The following is a 15533-nucleotide window of genomic DNA, read 5'->3' on the forward strand; positions in this document are numbered from 1 at the left end:
GGGGAGGGTGAGAATAGTGGGGGAAATATAGAATCCAAAGAACTTGAGACACGTGGTTATAAACTAAGGGGGGGAGAATGGTGGGGGAGGGAGGGTGTGGGTAGAGGGGATTGAAGGGGGGGAATAGAACAACTGTAAATGGTATAATCAATAAAATATATTTAAAAAAGTAAAATAAAATAAAAAATAAATATGAAAAAAAAAAAAAAGATTTGTGAGCCCTGGCTGGCGTGGCTCAGTGGATTGAGCACGGGCCTCCAAACCAGAGTATCGTGGTTGGATTCCCAGTCAGGGCACATGCCTGGGTTGCAGGCCAGTTCCCAGCAGGGGACTCATGAGAGGCAACCATACATTGATATTTCTCTCCCTCTCTCCTTCCCTTCCCCTCTAAAGATAAATAAATAAAATTTTTTAAAAAAAGATTTGTGCAGTGTATGAAGAAGGTGCTGTGACTGATCAAACATTTCAAAAGTAATTTGCAAAGTTTTTTGGTACTACTGTCATTTTGGCCAAATAATTCTTTGCTGAGGGGCTGTCTTATATGTTGGAAAATATTTAGCAGCACGCCTGGCCTCTACCCACTAGGAGCCAATAGTGAGAGATAGCCAACATAGTCTCAATAGCCAAATCAATAAAGTTACTGGTGAAAATTAAAGGTGTGTCTTATTTCACACAAGAAAAATTTTTTTTTAACACAACAGACTTTTTGGCCAATCCAATGAGCTTAGCCTTGGTAAGAGAAAGCTGTTGTTTGGTCCAATCAAAGCCTTCACCCCTGCTACCGTGGTAACTTTCTTCATGTTCTCAATGTCAGGAATTGGAGCAGTACATAGAAAGGCTGGCTAAAATCCATAGGACCATCTGCCTGTGTGCTTGATTGTCGAGAGTTTCCTCTGTACGTGTTCTCTTGGGAGCATTAATGCGAGACAAAGAAACTGCATGTATTGTGCCTTCTCCTACAGTGTTCATCAGCATAATACACACCCAGACCTCTATGTTACTTGTCTTCCACTCTTTTTCTAAGGCCCTGATGAACCAAGTAAGACTTTTGGCTCTGCCGAGGAGTTAATATAGAACTGTAAGTCAGGCTATCTCTTCTTTCACATGAATTGAAAAATTAAGTGCCTGTCTTATAAATCTGTGAACTAGGAAATCTCCCTTCACTGGTGTCATTCAGGATCAATCCCAAATGGAGCTGTTATGTAACGATAGTCTGTTTATGGCTAGCTCCATAAATATTGTACTAACCCATATGTGAACCAGTCACAGGTCAACTGGTCACAAGGAAAGCCCCATGACGTCATAAGGGTGGTCAGCAGTGCAACAGAGATAAGTAACACAGAGGGCTATTCATGTAATTTACATGGGTCTTCTGGACTTTGCTTGAGTCTGAATGTATCATTTCCTACACACACTGGAACATTGCTGCCCTTGCCTAGCTTTATTACTTGGTTGACTGAATAATCCTCAGTCCAGGCTTCATAGCCACCTAGTGAGTATACAATGGTCAGATGTTTGGTCTTTACTAAGACCCAGTAACACACTAGGACCTATTTAAAAAAAAAATAGTTGACTACAGTGAAGTGCAAAGCCTTGCTCCAGAATAAGGTGTACAGTGTGTCTTTTCTACTGGAGTTTGCCCAGCATTCCATATATCCTTCACGGATACTTCTGGCACGATCAGATCTTGGGTATCACATGACATAAATGTGATTTTTGAGGCCTGACCATAGGCAACTACAAAGGCGTTACCTGACAGGCCTCATGGGGGAAAGCTGTCCTTCCCACACCAGACCTGGAGCACAGCCAAAGTATTAGTCTCTAAAGGGAGCTGCAGTGAAGTATTACTGAGGCCCCTCTGGCTGCTCATGCCCTTCACATATTTACATTCCTAGCCCCAGTGCCTTCATTACTACGCCTCTTTACCTGAGGTGTTAGCCAGAGGTCCTCCTTAGGTGTATCTGCTGAAATCTTATGGGGGAGGCGAAGTGGGACACTTTGAATACATTTATCCCTACAGGGACTCAGTACACAGTAATTGTCCACTCCTTGCCCTTCCTCCTCATTCTTTACACCTTCACCCCCATCCCAGGTTTTATAAAATAGCAATAGCCTGTTTATTAAGGGCTGCCTCAAAAGTGAACCAACCCCCGCATCTGTGCGGATTCAACTGATCCTTGACCAGTGTGCCTGCCATTTTATGAGGGGAATGAAACAGGGGAGAGTTGGCAAATTCTCCAGTTTTTAGACTTATGCTTATACTATTTGCAGTAAGGGAGCAATGGCTTCACTATTACTTTTATCTTTGGCTCCTTCTTGCTTTAATTAGCTGCTCCAACACCTGTGAGCTCAGCTCTCCCTCCCAGCTAAGCTGACTCCTGATAGGGTAGGAGTTAATCCTCCAACTTTGTTGTTCTTCTTTTGCTCCTTCTTCTCTCCCTCTTCCTCCTCCCTGTGCCCGCCCTTCCTTCCTTCCTTCCTTCCTTCCTTCCTTCCTTCCTTCCTTCCTCCTTCCTTCCTTCCTTCCTTCCTGCTTCTGTATTGTGTTATTCTGCCTCTTTTATTTTTCCATATAAACTTTAGAATCAATTTGTCAAGACAATACTGAGTCTTCCTATCTGTGAGCATGGAATGCCTGCCTCTTCATTTATTTAGTTCTCTGATGACTGTCATAAGAGTTTTGTAGTTTTCCTCATATGCTCTTACATATTTTTACTTAAGTGTTTCACTATTTTTTGGAGTGCTAAAGTAAACAGTATTGTATTTTTAATTTCAAATTCTAATTTTTCACTGCTGGTAGACAGGAAAATGATAGGTGTTTGTATATTAACTTTGTAGGCTGCAACCTTGAGGGTTTTTGCAAGCAAGAGTTTTTTTGTTGATTGTTTTAGATTTTCTACACATACAGTCATGTGGTCTGCAAACAAGATAGTCTATCTTTCTTCCCAATCTGTATGCTATTTATTTTCCTTTTCTGTTTTATAGCATTAGCTAGGATTTTCCAGTATGATGCTGGAAACAAATGGTGGGAAAGGACATCCTTGCCTTGTTCCTGATCTTAGCAGAAAAGCTTTTAGTTTCTTACCATTGATTATAATAAGTGTAGTTTTTTTAGATATACTTTATAAAGTTGAGGAAATTCCCCTGTATTCCTAAATTGAAGAGAGGTTTTTATTTTATCCTAAATGGATGTTGAGTTTTGTCAAATACTTTTTCTGTATCTACTGATAAAATCATGTGATTTTTATCTTTTAGCTTGTTGATGTGATGAATTACAATAATTGATTTTCAAGTGACTAATCAGCCTTGAACACCCAGAATATACCCCACTCTGTCGTGGGCTTATAGTTCTTTTTATTATTTTTATTTTTAAAGATTTTATTTATCTTTAGAGGAGAAGGGATGGAGAGAGGGAGAGAAATATCAATATATGGTTGCCTCTCATGGGTCCCCTGCCGGGAACTGGCCTGCAACCCAGACATGTGCCCTGACTGGGAATCGAACCGCGATAGTGTGGCTCGCAGGCCCATGCTCAATCCACTGAGCTACACCAGCCAGGGTCTATAGTTCTTTTTATAGAATACCGATTTGCCAGTATTTTATTATGGATTTTGATTAATGTTCATGAGAGATCTTGAAATGTACTTCTCTTTTCTTGTAATATTTTAGTCTGGTTTTGGTATTAGGGCAATGCTGACTCCATTAATAAGTTAGGAAGTATTTCCTCCATTTTTATCTTCTGGAAGAGACTGTAGAGAGTTGGTATAATTTCTTTCTTATATGTTTTGTAGAGTTCACTGGTGAACCCATCTGGGCCTGATACTTTCTGTTATTGAAGGTTATTAATTATTAATTCAATTTCTTAAACAAATAATGTCCTATTCAGATTGTCCCTTTCTCCTTGTGTAAGTTTTGGTATGTTGTGTATACCAGGAAATTTGTCCATTTCAAATAGGCTATCAAGTTTGTGGGCATAGAGTTGTTCATAATATTTATGCCTTTATGATCCTCTAAAAGTTCATGAGATCTGTAGTGATGTCATTTCTTCCATTTCTGATATTATTTGTGTCTTCTATCTTTTTTCCCTTTAGTTAGCCTGGTTAGATGCTTATTAATTTTATTGATCTTTAAAAAAACAGATTTGGCTTTGCTGATTTCCTAATTTCTATTTAATTGGTTTCTCTTCTAATATTTATTTCTTTTCTTTGGCATACTTTGAATTTAATTTGCTCTTTTTCTAGTTTTCTAAGTGGAAGATTAGATATTTGATTTTAGATCTTTCCTCTTTTCTAATGTATGTATTCAATGATGTAATTTTTCCTTTAAGTACTGCTTTCACTATATATCACAAATTTTGATGTTTTATTTTTATTTTTATTTAGTTCAAAATATTTAAATTTCTCTTGAGTATTCATCTTTGAGCTATATGTTATTTAGAAGTGAGTTGTTTAATTGCTCAATATTTTGAGATTTTCCAGCTAACTTTCTGTTAGATTTCTAGATTAAGTCCACTGTGGCCTAGGAGTATACATTGTATGATTTCTATTATTTTAGACATGTTAGGGTGTGTTCTATGATCCAAAATGTGGTCAATTTTGGTAAACATTCTATGTGAACTTGAGCAGAATGTGTATCAGCTGATGTTGAAGGAGGTGGTCTGTGCAGGTCAAACACATCTAGTTGAGTAATGGTGCCGCTGAGTTCCACTATGTCCTTACTGGTTTTCTGCTTGCTAGATCTCTCCATTATTGATAGGTGGACACTGAAGTCACCAACTTTATTTCTGGACGTTAGTTTTTAACTCATATTTTGATGCCCTATTGTCTGGCACATCACATTAAGGATTGTTATGTCTCTTTAGAGAATCAACTCTATTATTATTTAGTGCCTGTCTATCCTGATAATTTTCTTTGCTCTGACATCTGCTCACTATGAAATTAACATAGCTACTCCAGCATTCTTTGAATTAATATAAGTGTGATATATCTTTCTCTATTCCTTTACTTTTTTCCCCTTTGTTTTTTTTCCCTGTATAAAAAAGGAACCCAATACAAAGGTAAGGAAGGAGAGGACAAGGGACATAGACCTTGGTGTATGGTGAAATAGAAGGGGAGGAGAAAGGTAAGCCTCAAAAGGAGGCGAGGGAGGGGAATGTCTTTAAACCAGCTAGCAAGATATTCTCCAAAAAGTTGGAGGAGGATCTCCACAGCCTCAGAGTTAAAAAGGAACAGAGCACCTTCTCAGTGGGGGGCTCTCCAGTTCACTCCAGTGTTTAAAGAAAGGTAAATGATGGGCCTGTGCAGCAAAGGGTCGCTGGTTCGATGCCCAGTCAGGGCACATGCCTGGGTTGCAGGCCAGGTCCCCAGTAGGAGACACATGAGAGGCAACCACACATTGATATTTCTCTCCCACTCTTTCTCCTTCCCTTCCTCTCTCTCTAAAAATAAATGAAGAAAATATTTTTAAAAAGGTAAACGATTGCTTCTTTTGGTTCTGTTGCAGCCACTCCATTGTTCACTCTGGGTTACCTTCTGCCTTTTGTAGGTAAGAGTGCTGCAGGGCTCTGAAGGCAGAGATTCACTTATGTGTGTTAAAAGTCAGCACCTCCAGGGGAGTTCCAGCCAAGATGGAGGCATAGGCAGAAATCCTTCACTTCCTTGCACAACCAAAAGGAGGGTAGCAACCCATCTAAAATCAGTAAAAACCAGAAGTGCCAGAAAATCAAACTGCATAGAACTCCAAAAACCACAGAATTGAACAGTCAAACAGAACAACCAGACCAGTAAGAACCCAAGGCTAGGCGGCAGACTGTGCAGGTGGGGCTGACATAATGGGAAACTGAGACTCAGAGCTGGCTGACTGCAGTGGTTGCCATGGTGAGAGAAAATCCCAGTCTCTCAGGAGAGTTAGTTGGAAAGTGGGCTAGAAAGGAGCAGGAGAGCTGCAATATTCCCTCTGGCCCCTCCCCCACAGGGAGTGCCCCACAGCTCCGCAAGAAGGGTTGCCCTGCCCTAGTACATACCTAAGGCCCCGCCCCCTTATAACTTAACAGGTGCCCCAAACAAATAGGGTCAAAATGAAAGAACAGAACAAAACCTCAGAAAAAGAGCGAAGCAATGAGAAGATAGCCAACCTATCTGATGGAGAATTCAAAGCCCTGGTAATCAAAATGTTCACAGAACTGATTGAGCTTGGTCAAAAAATGAAAGAACAGATGAAAGACACCCTGAATGAAATAAATCAAAACATTCCGGGAACCAACAGTTTCAAAAAGGAAGCCGGGACTCAAAGAAACAATTTAGAACAAAAGGAAGAAATAAACAACCAATCTAAACAGAATGAAGAAACAAAAATTCAAAAAAAATGAGGAGAGACTTTTGAACTTTTGGGACAACTTCAAATGTTCCAATATCCAAATTATAGGGGTGCCAGAAGGAGAAGAACAACAGTAAGAAATTAAAAACTTATTTGAACAAATGATGAAGGAAAACTTCCCTAATCTGGTGAAGGAAACAGACATCTAGGAAGCCCAGAGAGTCCCAAAGAAGTTGGACCCAGAGAGGAACACAGCAAGATGCATCACCATTAAGTTACCTAAGATTAAAGACAAAGAGAGAATCTTAAAAGCAGCAAGAGGGAAGGAAAGAGTTACCTACAAAGGAGTGCCCATAAGGGTATCATCTGAGTTCTCCAAAGAAACTTTGCAGGCAAGAAGGGCCTGGAAAGAAGTATTCAAAGTCATGAAAGGCAAGGACATATATCCAAGATTACTCTATCCAGTAAAGCTTTCATTTAGAATGGAAGGACAGCTAAAGTGCTTCCCAGATAAGGTCAAGTTAAAGGAGTTCATCATCACTAAGCCTTTATTATATGAAATGTTAAAGGAACTTATCGAAGAAACAGATAAAAAATACAAACAGTAAAATGACAACAAACTCACAACTAGTAACAAATGAACCTTAAATAAAAAGAAAGAAAGGAAAACAATGAAAATGAAAACTAAGCAAACAACCAGAACAGGAACAGAATCAGAGAAATGGACATCACATGGAGAGTTTTCAGTGGGAGGGGGAAGGGAGGAATGTGGGGGAAAGGTACAGTGAAGAAGAAGCATAACTGGCTGGCATTAAATAGACAGGGAGAGCTCAAAATGGTATAGGAAACAGAGGTCTCAAAGAACTTATATGTACAACCCATGGACATGAACTAAGCGGGGAGAGGAATGCTGGAGGGTTGGGGGATGCAGCGTGGAGGGAGGAAAAAGGGGGAAAATTGGGAAAACAGTAATAGGGTAATCAATAAAATATACCTAAAAAAATAAAAGTCAGCATCTCCAGCAGTAACTCTGCTCTAGACTCCATCTCAGGTATCACTGACTGCACTGAGTGGAGCTCTCTGGAGGGAAACAATCATCCAGGTAGAGACACATCTTGGATCCAGTCTTCCTCTGGCAGCAGCCCAATCAGGTGAAAGATTTTGCCTAAGTGGTCAGCTTCAGAGTTTCCACAGAAGAGAGGCTTTCAACGAAACATCTCAGAAAAGTTACAGCCAACACTCCACAAGTGCACAGGTGCTGCACGTGTAGACTGCAGAACTTCTGGAGCATGGTACCAGAGTGTAACAACCATGGGTGTAAGTGCCATCCAGTAGCTCTAGATTCTGGCCAGGCCAAGGTCAGCCAACTTGACTGTTCCACCACTTGTCACCAGAATGTTCTCTGGTGTTAAGTCTCGGTGAACAATGCATTTGTAATGAAAAAAAATCCAGGCCTTTTAGAAAATAGTGCATCAGATCCCTGATGGTCTCTACTGGCAAGTCTGGTGGTGGAGGGGTGGCGCTTTGTCCAGATATGTCCTTAGGTCTTGGTCCACATGCTCAAACATCAGGGTCACTTTGGTCTCTTGGTCAGTTTGGGCAATGGCACAGACATCCATCAGTGGAACAACAATGGGATGCTCAAAAGCTTCCAGACACCTCAGTAAGGCCACCTCACTAATTGTGCTGATGGGAAGGCCCCCTCCAGCACCTCTTCCATTGGGGTCTCTCATGCTCTTGAGGACCACAAAGTGGCCGCTGTGAGGATCACGGGCCTTGTACATTGTCCCATAGGCACCAACATCAATCTCAGCCACTGGCTTATATGGAGGAGTAGCCATTCTCACATGAGAGATCACTTCCTGCCAGGAGCTGCAGGGCATGGGGCAGCCTGTTTTAGGGCCCGGGAGCTAGTCTCTGAGGCACCCCACACTAGAGCTCTGTTCAAAGCAGCTGGATGCTATGGGCCACAAACTAGACACGGGTCACAAGGAGAGCAGCTTCCTTATCACTACTTTCACCAGGTGACCAGGTACCCACTCTTCCTTTACTTTTAATCTATATCTGTCTTTATATAGTTTTTTAAAATATATTTTATTGATTATGTTATTACACTTGTCCCATTTTTCTCCTTTATTCCCCTCTGCCCTGTACTCCCCACTCCCACCAGCATTCCCACACCTTAGTTCATGTCCATGGGTTCTTTGCTTCTCCATTTCCCATACTATTCTTAACCTCCCCTTTCTATTTTGTACCCGTCATTTGTGCTTCTTATTCCCTGTACCTTTTCCTCCATTCTCCCTCTCCCCCTCTCTACTGATAACCTTCCTTGTCATCTCCATTTCTGTGAATCTGTTCCTGTTCTATTTGTTTGCTTAGTTTGTTTTTGTTTTTTTAGGTTCAATTGTTGATAGTTGTGAGTTTGTTATCATCTTACTGTTCATATTTTTTATCTTTTTCTGTTTCTTTGATAAGTCCCTTTAACATTTCATATAATAAGGCCTTGGTGATTATGAACTCCTTTAACTTGACCTTATCTGGGAAGCACTTTATTTGCCCTCCCATTCTAAATGATAGCTTTGCTGGACAGAGTATTCTTGGATGTAGGTCTTTGGATTTCATGACTTCAAATACTTCTTTCCAGCCCCTTCTTGCCTGCAAAGTTTCTTTTGAGAAATCAGCTGATAGTCTCATGGGCACTCCTTTGTAAGTAACTATCTCTTTTTCTCTTGCTGCTTCTAAGATTCTCTCCTTATCTTTAATCTTGGCTAATGTAATTATGATGTGTCTTGGTGTGTGCTTACTTGAGTCCCACTTCTTTGGAACTTGTTGAGCTTCCTGGACTTCCTGGAAGTCTATTTCCTTTGCCACATTAGTGAAGTTCTCCTTCATTACGTTTTCAATTTCTTGCTCTTCCTCTTCTCCTTCTGGCATTCCTATGTTTTGGATGTTGGAACATTTAATGTTGTCCTGGAGGTTCCTAAGCCTCTTCTCACTTTTTTTTTGAATTCTTGTTTCTTCATTCTGCTTGGGTTGGATGTTTATTTCTTACTTTTGTTCCAAATCACTGATCTGAGTCCCGATTTTCTTCCTGTCACTGTTGGTTCCCTGAACATTTTCCTATATTCCACTTTTCATAGCCTTCACTTTTTCCTCTATTTAGTGACCATAGTCAACCATTTCTATGAGCACCTTACCAGTGTGTTTTGAACTGTACATCTGATAGATTTACTATCTCTTCATTGTTTGGTTGTATTTTTTCTGGAGCTTTGATCTGTTCGTTCATTTGGAATATATATATTATCTCAGCATGCCTGTTATGTAGTAAGGAGCAGAGCCTTAAGTATTCACCAGGTTGGGTCAACTCACAACATTGCTGTGTTCTGGTGCTGTATTATTTTGGGGTAGGCGTCCAAGAGGGTTCAATGCCACTTGCTCAGCTCTTGGTGGGCTTTCAGTCACTTCCTCCACTACCCACAAACATATCTTCTGGTTCTGATTCATGGTGGATGAATTTTTGTACATTCTAGGACCCTGTAGATCTCTCCAACAATCTCTCCTGTGAGGCTTGGAGTTTCTCCTGCCACCTCAACCCCCATAGAAGTTTTCAGTCAGAGGTTTTGAGCCTTTATTCCCCATCTTGGAACCCTCAGTTGCGTGGTCTGTCTGGCTCCTCAGTTGTTCCTCCTGGTTTAACCACATGCAAATGTGGGACCTCTGATCTATCTACCTTGCTGCAAGTCTTCCGTGCCCTAGCTGCCCATCTCTGCTCCTCTTACTGGTCCAGATGAATTTTTCTTCTTTAACTCCTTGGTGGTTAGACTTTTATACAGATCAATTTTATGGCAGTTCTGGTTTTGTTTTATTTCTGAATATGTTTTTTTCCTTCTTTTGGTGGTGTGAGGAGGCAAAGTATATCTACCTATACCTCCTTCTGGGCTGGAAGTCTAAGCTCAGCATCTGGAGGATCTTTTCATATGTTTCTTTGCCAACTGTGTATCTTACTTTTTACATTCTTATTTAATTTTTATTAAAAACTGCTGTTTACATTTAATATTATTTTGTATTAGTTTAATGTGTTCAGCAGAGTGCCATTATAAGACAGTGCCATTTTAAATTTTTTGAGTATCTACATACTGCTTTCCACAGTGGCTGCACCAGTCTGCATTCCCACCAATGATGCAAAAGGGTTCCCTTTTCTTCACATTCTTGTCAACACTTGTCGTTTGTTGTTTTATTGATGATAGCCACTCTGACAGATGCAGAGTGATAGATATTTCATCATAGTTTTGTATGTCTTTGTTACCTCATTTTTCAGTTGAGTTGTTTGTGTTCTTATTTTGGGGTTTTAGAATTTTTTGTATAACTTAAAGGGGGAAACTTATGGCCCATTGTCCCTACCTTTGGGGATTAAGCATTCTGAGTCTTTTTTTCCTCATTATAATTGATGAGATTATCTCATGGCATTGAAACATTCTTGGCCTTGGTATACCATGATGTTCTAATGTGTTTACTTAGCAACTTCATATATTTAGGAATGGCAGTATGGTCAGATGGACCAAAAAACCTCACTGGCCTCCTGCAGCAGAATACTGACCCTACATGTCATTAAACCTGTGTAGGCTTTATTAGTCTCTTTAAACCAGGACACTATCACTAGATTTAAATAATCTGAATTCTGGGAAGCGTCAAATGAGGTAATCAAAATGAAGTCCATTTGTGGGGGTGCTCCACTTGCAGGGCCCCTGGCTATTATGGATGAGAATAAGTCTACCAAGACATGATTTGCTTGGGGATGAAAGGTGGCTGAACTCTCAGAGGGGAAAGGCAAGGAGCCTTTTCCTCAATAGACTTTTATTGGCTTCATTTGCATAGGAATTCAGGGTGTATACGTAAAGCTCATCAATCATTGTCAGGCAGTAGTGATAAAACAACAGATAACATTAAAAGAACTATGAGGGCTTATTTTGAGTCAGGGTCAGATAGCTAAAGGGCCATAAAACTTTGGAGAAACAGCCCTGGCTGGTGTAGCTCAGTGGATTGAGCACAGGCCTGCGAACCAGTGGATCGCGGTTCAATGCCCAGCCAGGGCAGATGCCTGGGTTGCAGGCCAATTCCCTGCAGGCCAACTCCCAGCAGGGGACGCATGAAAGGCAACCATACATTGATGTTTCTCTCCCTCTCTCCTTCCCCTCTAAAGATACATAAATAAATAAAATCTTAAAAAAAAAACTTTGGGGAAACAAACTCATTTAATGCTTGGACCCTTATCATTTAAATTGAGGGTATTAACAAAGCAGGTTTCACGGGATTTTAAACATTCTGTCTTATGCCTGATAGCCCCAGGGAACCCACCCTTTGGAACCCTTTTGAGTACAGGACTGCATGGACCTCTGTCATCCATTCAGGCTTAAGTCAGGCAGGAGAAGGGAGGCAGTCAAGAGATTAGGAGACTTCTTGCCCACAAAATGAGGACTCAGGCTATGTCAAAGCTGAGGGTCGAGGGTCCATCACCCCCTTTTTCTATAGCCCCCCCCCACAAGTCCTTCTCTGCAGGCCCCTTCGCGACCATGCCTGTCTTAGGTCATTTCTCCCTTGAGGAATCTTACCTGTCATTGGCTAACCCATCATCTGCTCAGGGCCCAGCAGGGTGAAGTAGAGGGGGCACAGGAGGTGTTCCTGCCAGGGAGATAAGCTTTGTCTCCTTAGTGGCTTAGGGTTCCAAGGTCTCTCACTCAGCCTTAGCCATGGGGGGGTTTCCGCTTCTGAAACCAGTCAGGGAGGTTCCCAACATCCATTTATTCAGTATAAGGTTATAGAAATGGGTGACTATTTTTAAAATTTTATTTGATGTTGTGCTTTTAAATTATGTAAGCTGAGAAATTTTATAACTATTCCAAAATGATTTCTTCTTCCTGAAAATAATGGACAAAAAATTATCCTGTAACAAAATGAAAACATCATGTCATCTGTGTCAAACGCAATTTTAGGCAGAATACTTTTTAGGGCTTTGCATTTGATTTAAGCTGTCTATTTTCAATATGAGGTAATCCAAATGATGTCATGTACTTGTGTCCTGGAATTAAACAAGGAATGACATCTCTATTTCTTGTTTTTTAAAGAATAGATTCCCTAAAACATTTCTTAATGGAACAGCAGAATATATCCAAATATATTTGCTGGCATGAACTTTCCTTTGACTTGGCTTAATAGAATCTCTGGGATTTATGAAAAAATTTGTTTGCTACTCTTGCAGCCCTAAGTCATGTTATCAGTTTTGAACAGACCAGGGATAGCCGTCTATTGCCACTCATTATGGTATATTATTTGAAGTGAGACTTTTGTTCTATCAAAAGTAAGGATGCTTCTGGACTGAGAAAGCCTTTGAATCAGCAAGCACCTTTTTCCTTTAATATCAAAGGACTCAACTGCAAGGAGACGAAGAGCCAGGAGAGGAGTGTTTTGGTCCTGTCTGCCACTGTATGACAGGCAAGTCGTCTGACTTTTGGACCCCCATTACCTCAGCTGTAGAGCCAAAGGGTTGAGCTATATAATCCATAGTGTCCCTAATGCCAAATGCTAGTGTTATCGAACAAGGGTCCGAGGGGGGGCAATACTTGGCCCACCCAGGGATGCCAAAAACTGCTTCAGAAAACAGAGGCCCCTCCCAAGGACGGTATACTAATATCTATTGGGCTCTTCTGTCTGCCGCAAATTGGAAAGACATCTCTCAATGCCAGAGATTTGTGAAAAGGAAACAAAATGTTTATTTAATGCTATTCAGGCCTAATGCCTTCATTAAAATATTAAAGTCTTTAAGGGTATACACCTATACACACACATACACACACACACACACACACACAGAGCACTCCCTTCTCCCACTGTCCCAACTCCGGGTACCATAAATCAGGAAAAGAGCACACATCCGTTTTTCAGGTCACTGGCACTGTGGGCTGTGTCACTGTCCAGGCAGGATCTCCAATTAATCCAAAGTCATGTGGCACCTTTCACTGGCAAGAGTTCTTTGTACCAAGTTCCAGTCAAAGTCTCTCCTGGTTTCCAGGCCACTCAGCCAAAGGGAGCACTTCGGAGCTGCGTGGGCCTCTTCTACCAAAGCCACACTCAACCAAAAGCGTGTGTTTCTTCTTCACCTGGCCGCAGGGATCTCCATTCTGGCAAAGCTGTGTGGTCTTCCCTTTCACCTGGGAAAGAGGGGGTCCTAACTCTGGCAAAACCACATGGCTCTCTCTTTCATGGCTAGAAGAGGGGGTCCTAACTCTGCTGAAACCGCATGTCTCTCTCACAGGCCCTCTCTCTGAGCATCAGCCCCCAGTTACATCCTGGGTAGCAGCCACTCACTTATCCCTGGCCCAAAACTTGGCCACAGCTATTTAACATATCTATGAAACCAGTTAAAGGTTATAGATATGTTAAATGACCATTCCAGAGGTTAGCTGCAAAACCGTTGCTATGCAAAACAACTATCAATGGCCCTGCTCCATTTGTCCCTTCCCCAAACTGACACCTGGGTGGGGTGAGGACATCTTAATAATATTTCCTCCAATATTCCTATACACTTTGAGTTCTGGACACCATTCCAAATCTTTCCTGCCCCCCCCCCCCACCGGCTGCACCCTGTATCACTAGGCTTGTGAAAAATACTGATTCTGAAAAGGTAAAATATTGTCCTGTGTACACAGATTCATGCAATTCCAGAGCCATTATACAGCAAAACAAAGCTTGGATTTCATGAAGGGAGAACTTTTCAAAGACTTTCTCCTAAATAATGAAATAAGGCAGGTAACATCACACAGGAATAAGCCAGTCTATTTTATGGAATGTGAAATTGCCTCTATCAGCTTCCTAGGATCATTGTTAAAACTTATTGCAAAAACGGGAGTCAAGTAGGTCATGTGACTAGCAGACCTGGAATAAACCTGTGGTATTTTGGGGGTACCCTCGCATCGTTAGAGACAACCATCTATTTAACTCATTTTATGCTTATAACGACATGAAAAACTGCTGCCTACATTTTCGAATTCAGGAAACAGAGGTAATTAGAGATTTTGTGGCTTGCCAGGTTCCACACATAGCGACCGACTTTAAATTTGCCTGCGCATGTAGGGAAGGGTTCCGGAACCCAGGAGCCTCCTCTGCGGAGCATCGTAGAAGAGAAGGTCTCAGTCCACTGACACGGTCAGCTAACCTGCTGGGGGTTCCGTGAGTCAGGCCCCTCCTATACGCTGTACACAGCTTTTCTCAGCTCTCAAAACTACCCTACGAATTAGGCCCTTTTAGTGCTTGCTTACTCTTTGAAGGGCTGGTTAATAAGACCACCGTGGAGCTGCGGGAGGCGGGCGTCACCACCGCGCGGGGACCCTGCAGAGTGGTGAGGGGTGTGGAGAAATCTGGGGGACGAAAGTGATGGGGGCGTCACGGGGTTTCGCTTCTCTGAAGCAATGAGGAGCCTCTCTAGCTGTGGTGTCCTCATACTATTGTCTGTCCCAGAGCTCCCCCCGGGCTTGGCGCCACCCCGCGCCCAGAGATTTGTGTGTATTGATTACCTTGCACGTTTGCGTCTCCCGTTCAGGCACCGGAACAGCGGGAGTGAACGCCTAGGATGGCGTAGACCCCAGGGTTAGGAGCCTTCCGCGGTGCGGAGGGGCTAGCGTTCCCTCGCAGGCACCTAAGTCGGGCATCCCTGCAGTTTAGCGGATCTGGAGGCAGGGCCTCGAGCCCTGGACCGGGAGGGAGGCGGGGGCGGGGCCAGGAGGCGGGGCCGGGAAGCGGACTAGGAAGGCTGACTTCTGGGCTCCTCCCGAGCCTTCTGTGGCTTCCGAGGCCGCCTGCCCCTCGGTAACAGGGACCCATACTCTGGGTCCCAAAATGCAGCTCTGCCTGCTGCTGCTCCTGCTACTCCAGCTGTGCGGTGCACACCCTTCGGCCGCTGCGCGCAGTCTCAGCCTGCGGGGAAGTTGGAAGGTTCGCAGCGGGAACGGGTCACTGGAGCTGCCCGGGGAGGTCCCCGGCTGCGTGCACATTGCTTTGTTCCAGCAGAACTTCATCCAGGTACCGTGTGTGGTTGCACCGCGAGACTACTCGCGTTCTCTTCGTGGTGAGGGGCCCAGGAACTGCCTAAGAGCCTCCCCCCGCCCTGTCCCGGGCTGTTCTCCTGGATTGGGCACTGACTTCCTCCGCAGCTTGTCTTTGGGGGG

General features: G+C 42.7%; 1 protein-coding gene and 1 pseudogene across 1 annotated transcript in view; one reads left to right on the forward strand and one right to left on the reverse strand.

Moving 5' to 3' along the window:
* Positions 1 to 5509: 5509 nt before the first annotated feature.
* Positions 5510 to 8287, reverse strand: LOC118977099 (cyclin-dependent kinase 4-like; annotated as a pseudogene).
* Positions 8288 to 15102: 6815 nt separating this feature from the next.
* LOC118977119 (beta-mannosidase-like) overlaps positions 15103 to 15533 on the forward strand; it is a 64718-nt gene continuing 64287 nt past the window's right edge. Inside the window, exon 1 of the mRNA XM_037031899.1 lies at positions 15103 to 15387. Within this exon, the coding sequence (XP_036887794.1) occupies positions 15205 to 15387 (183 nt within the window). The 5' untranslated portion in view covers positions 15103 to 15204. The remainder of the gene's footprint in view (positions 15388 to 15533) is intronic.

This window comes from Sturnira hondurensis, unplaced genomic scaffold, assembly GCF_014824575.4.
Source record: "Sturnira hondurensis isolate 20B ecotype Veracruz unplaced genomic scaffold, ASM1482457v3 Scaffold0021214, whole genome shotgun sequence".
Taxonomy (NCBI): Eukaryota; Metazoa; Chordata; class Mammalia; order Chiroptera; family Phyllostomidae; genus Sturnira; species Sturnira hondurensis.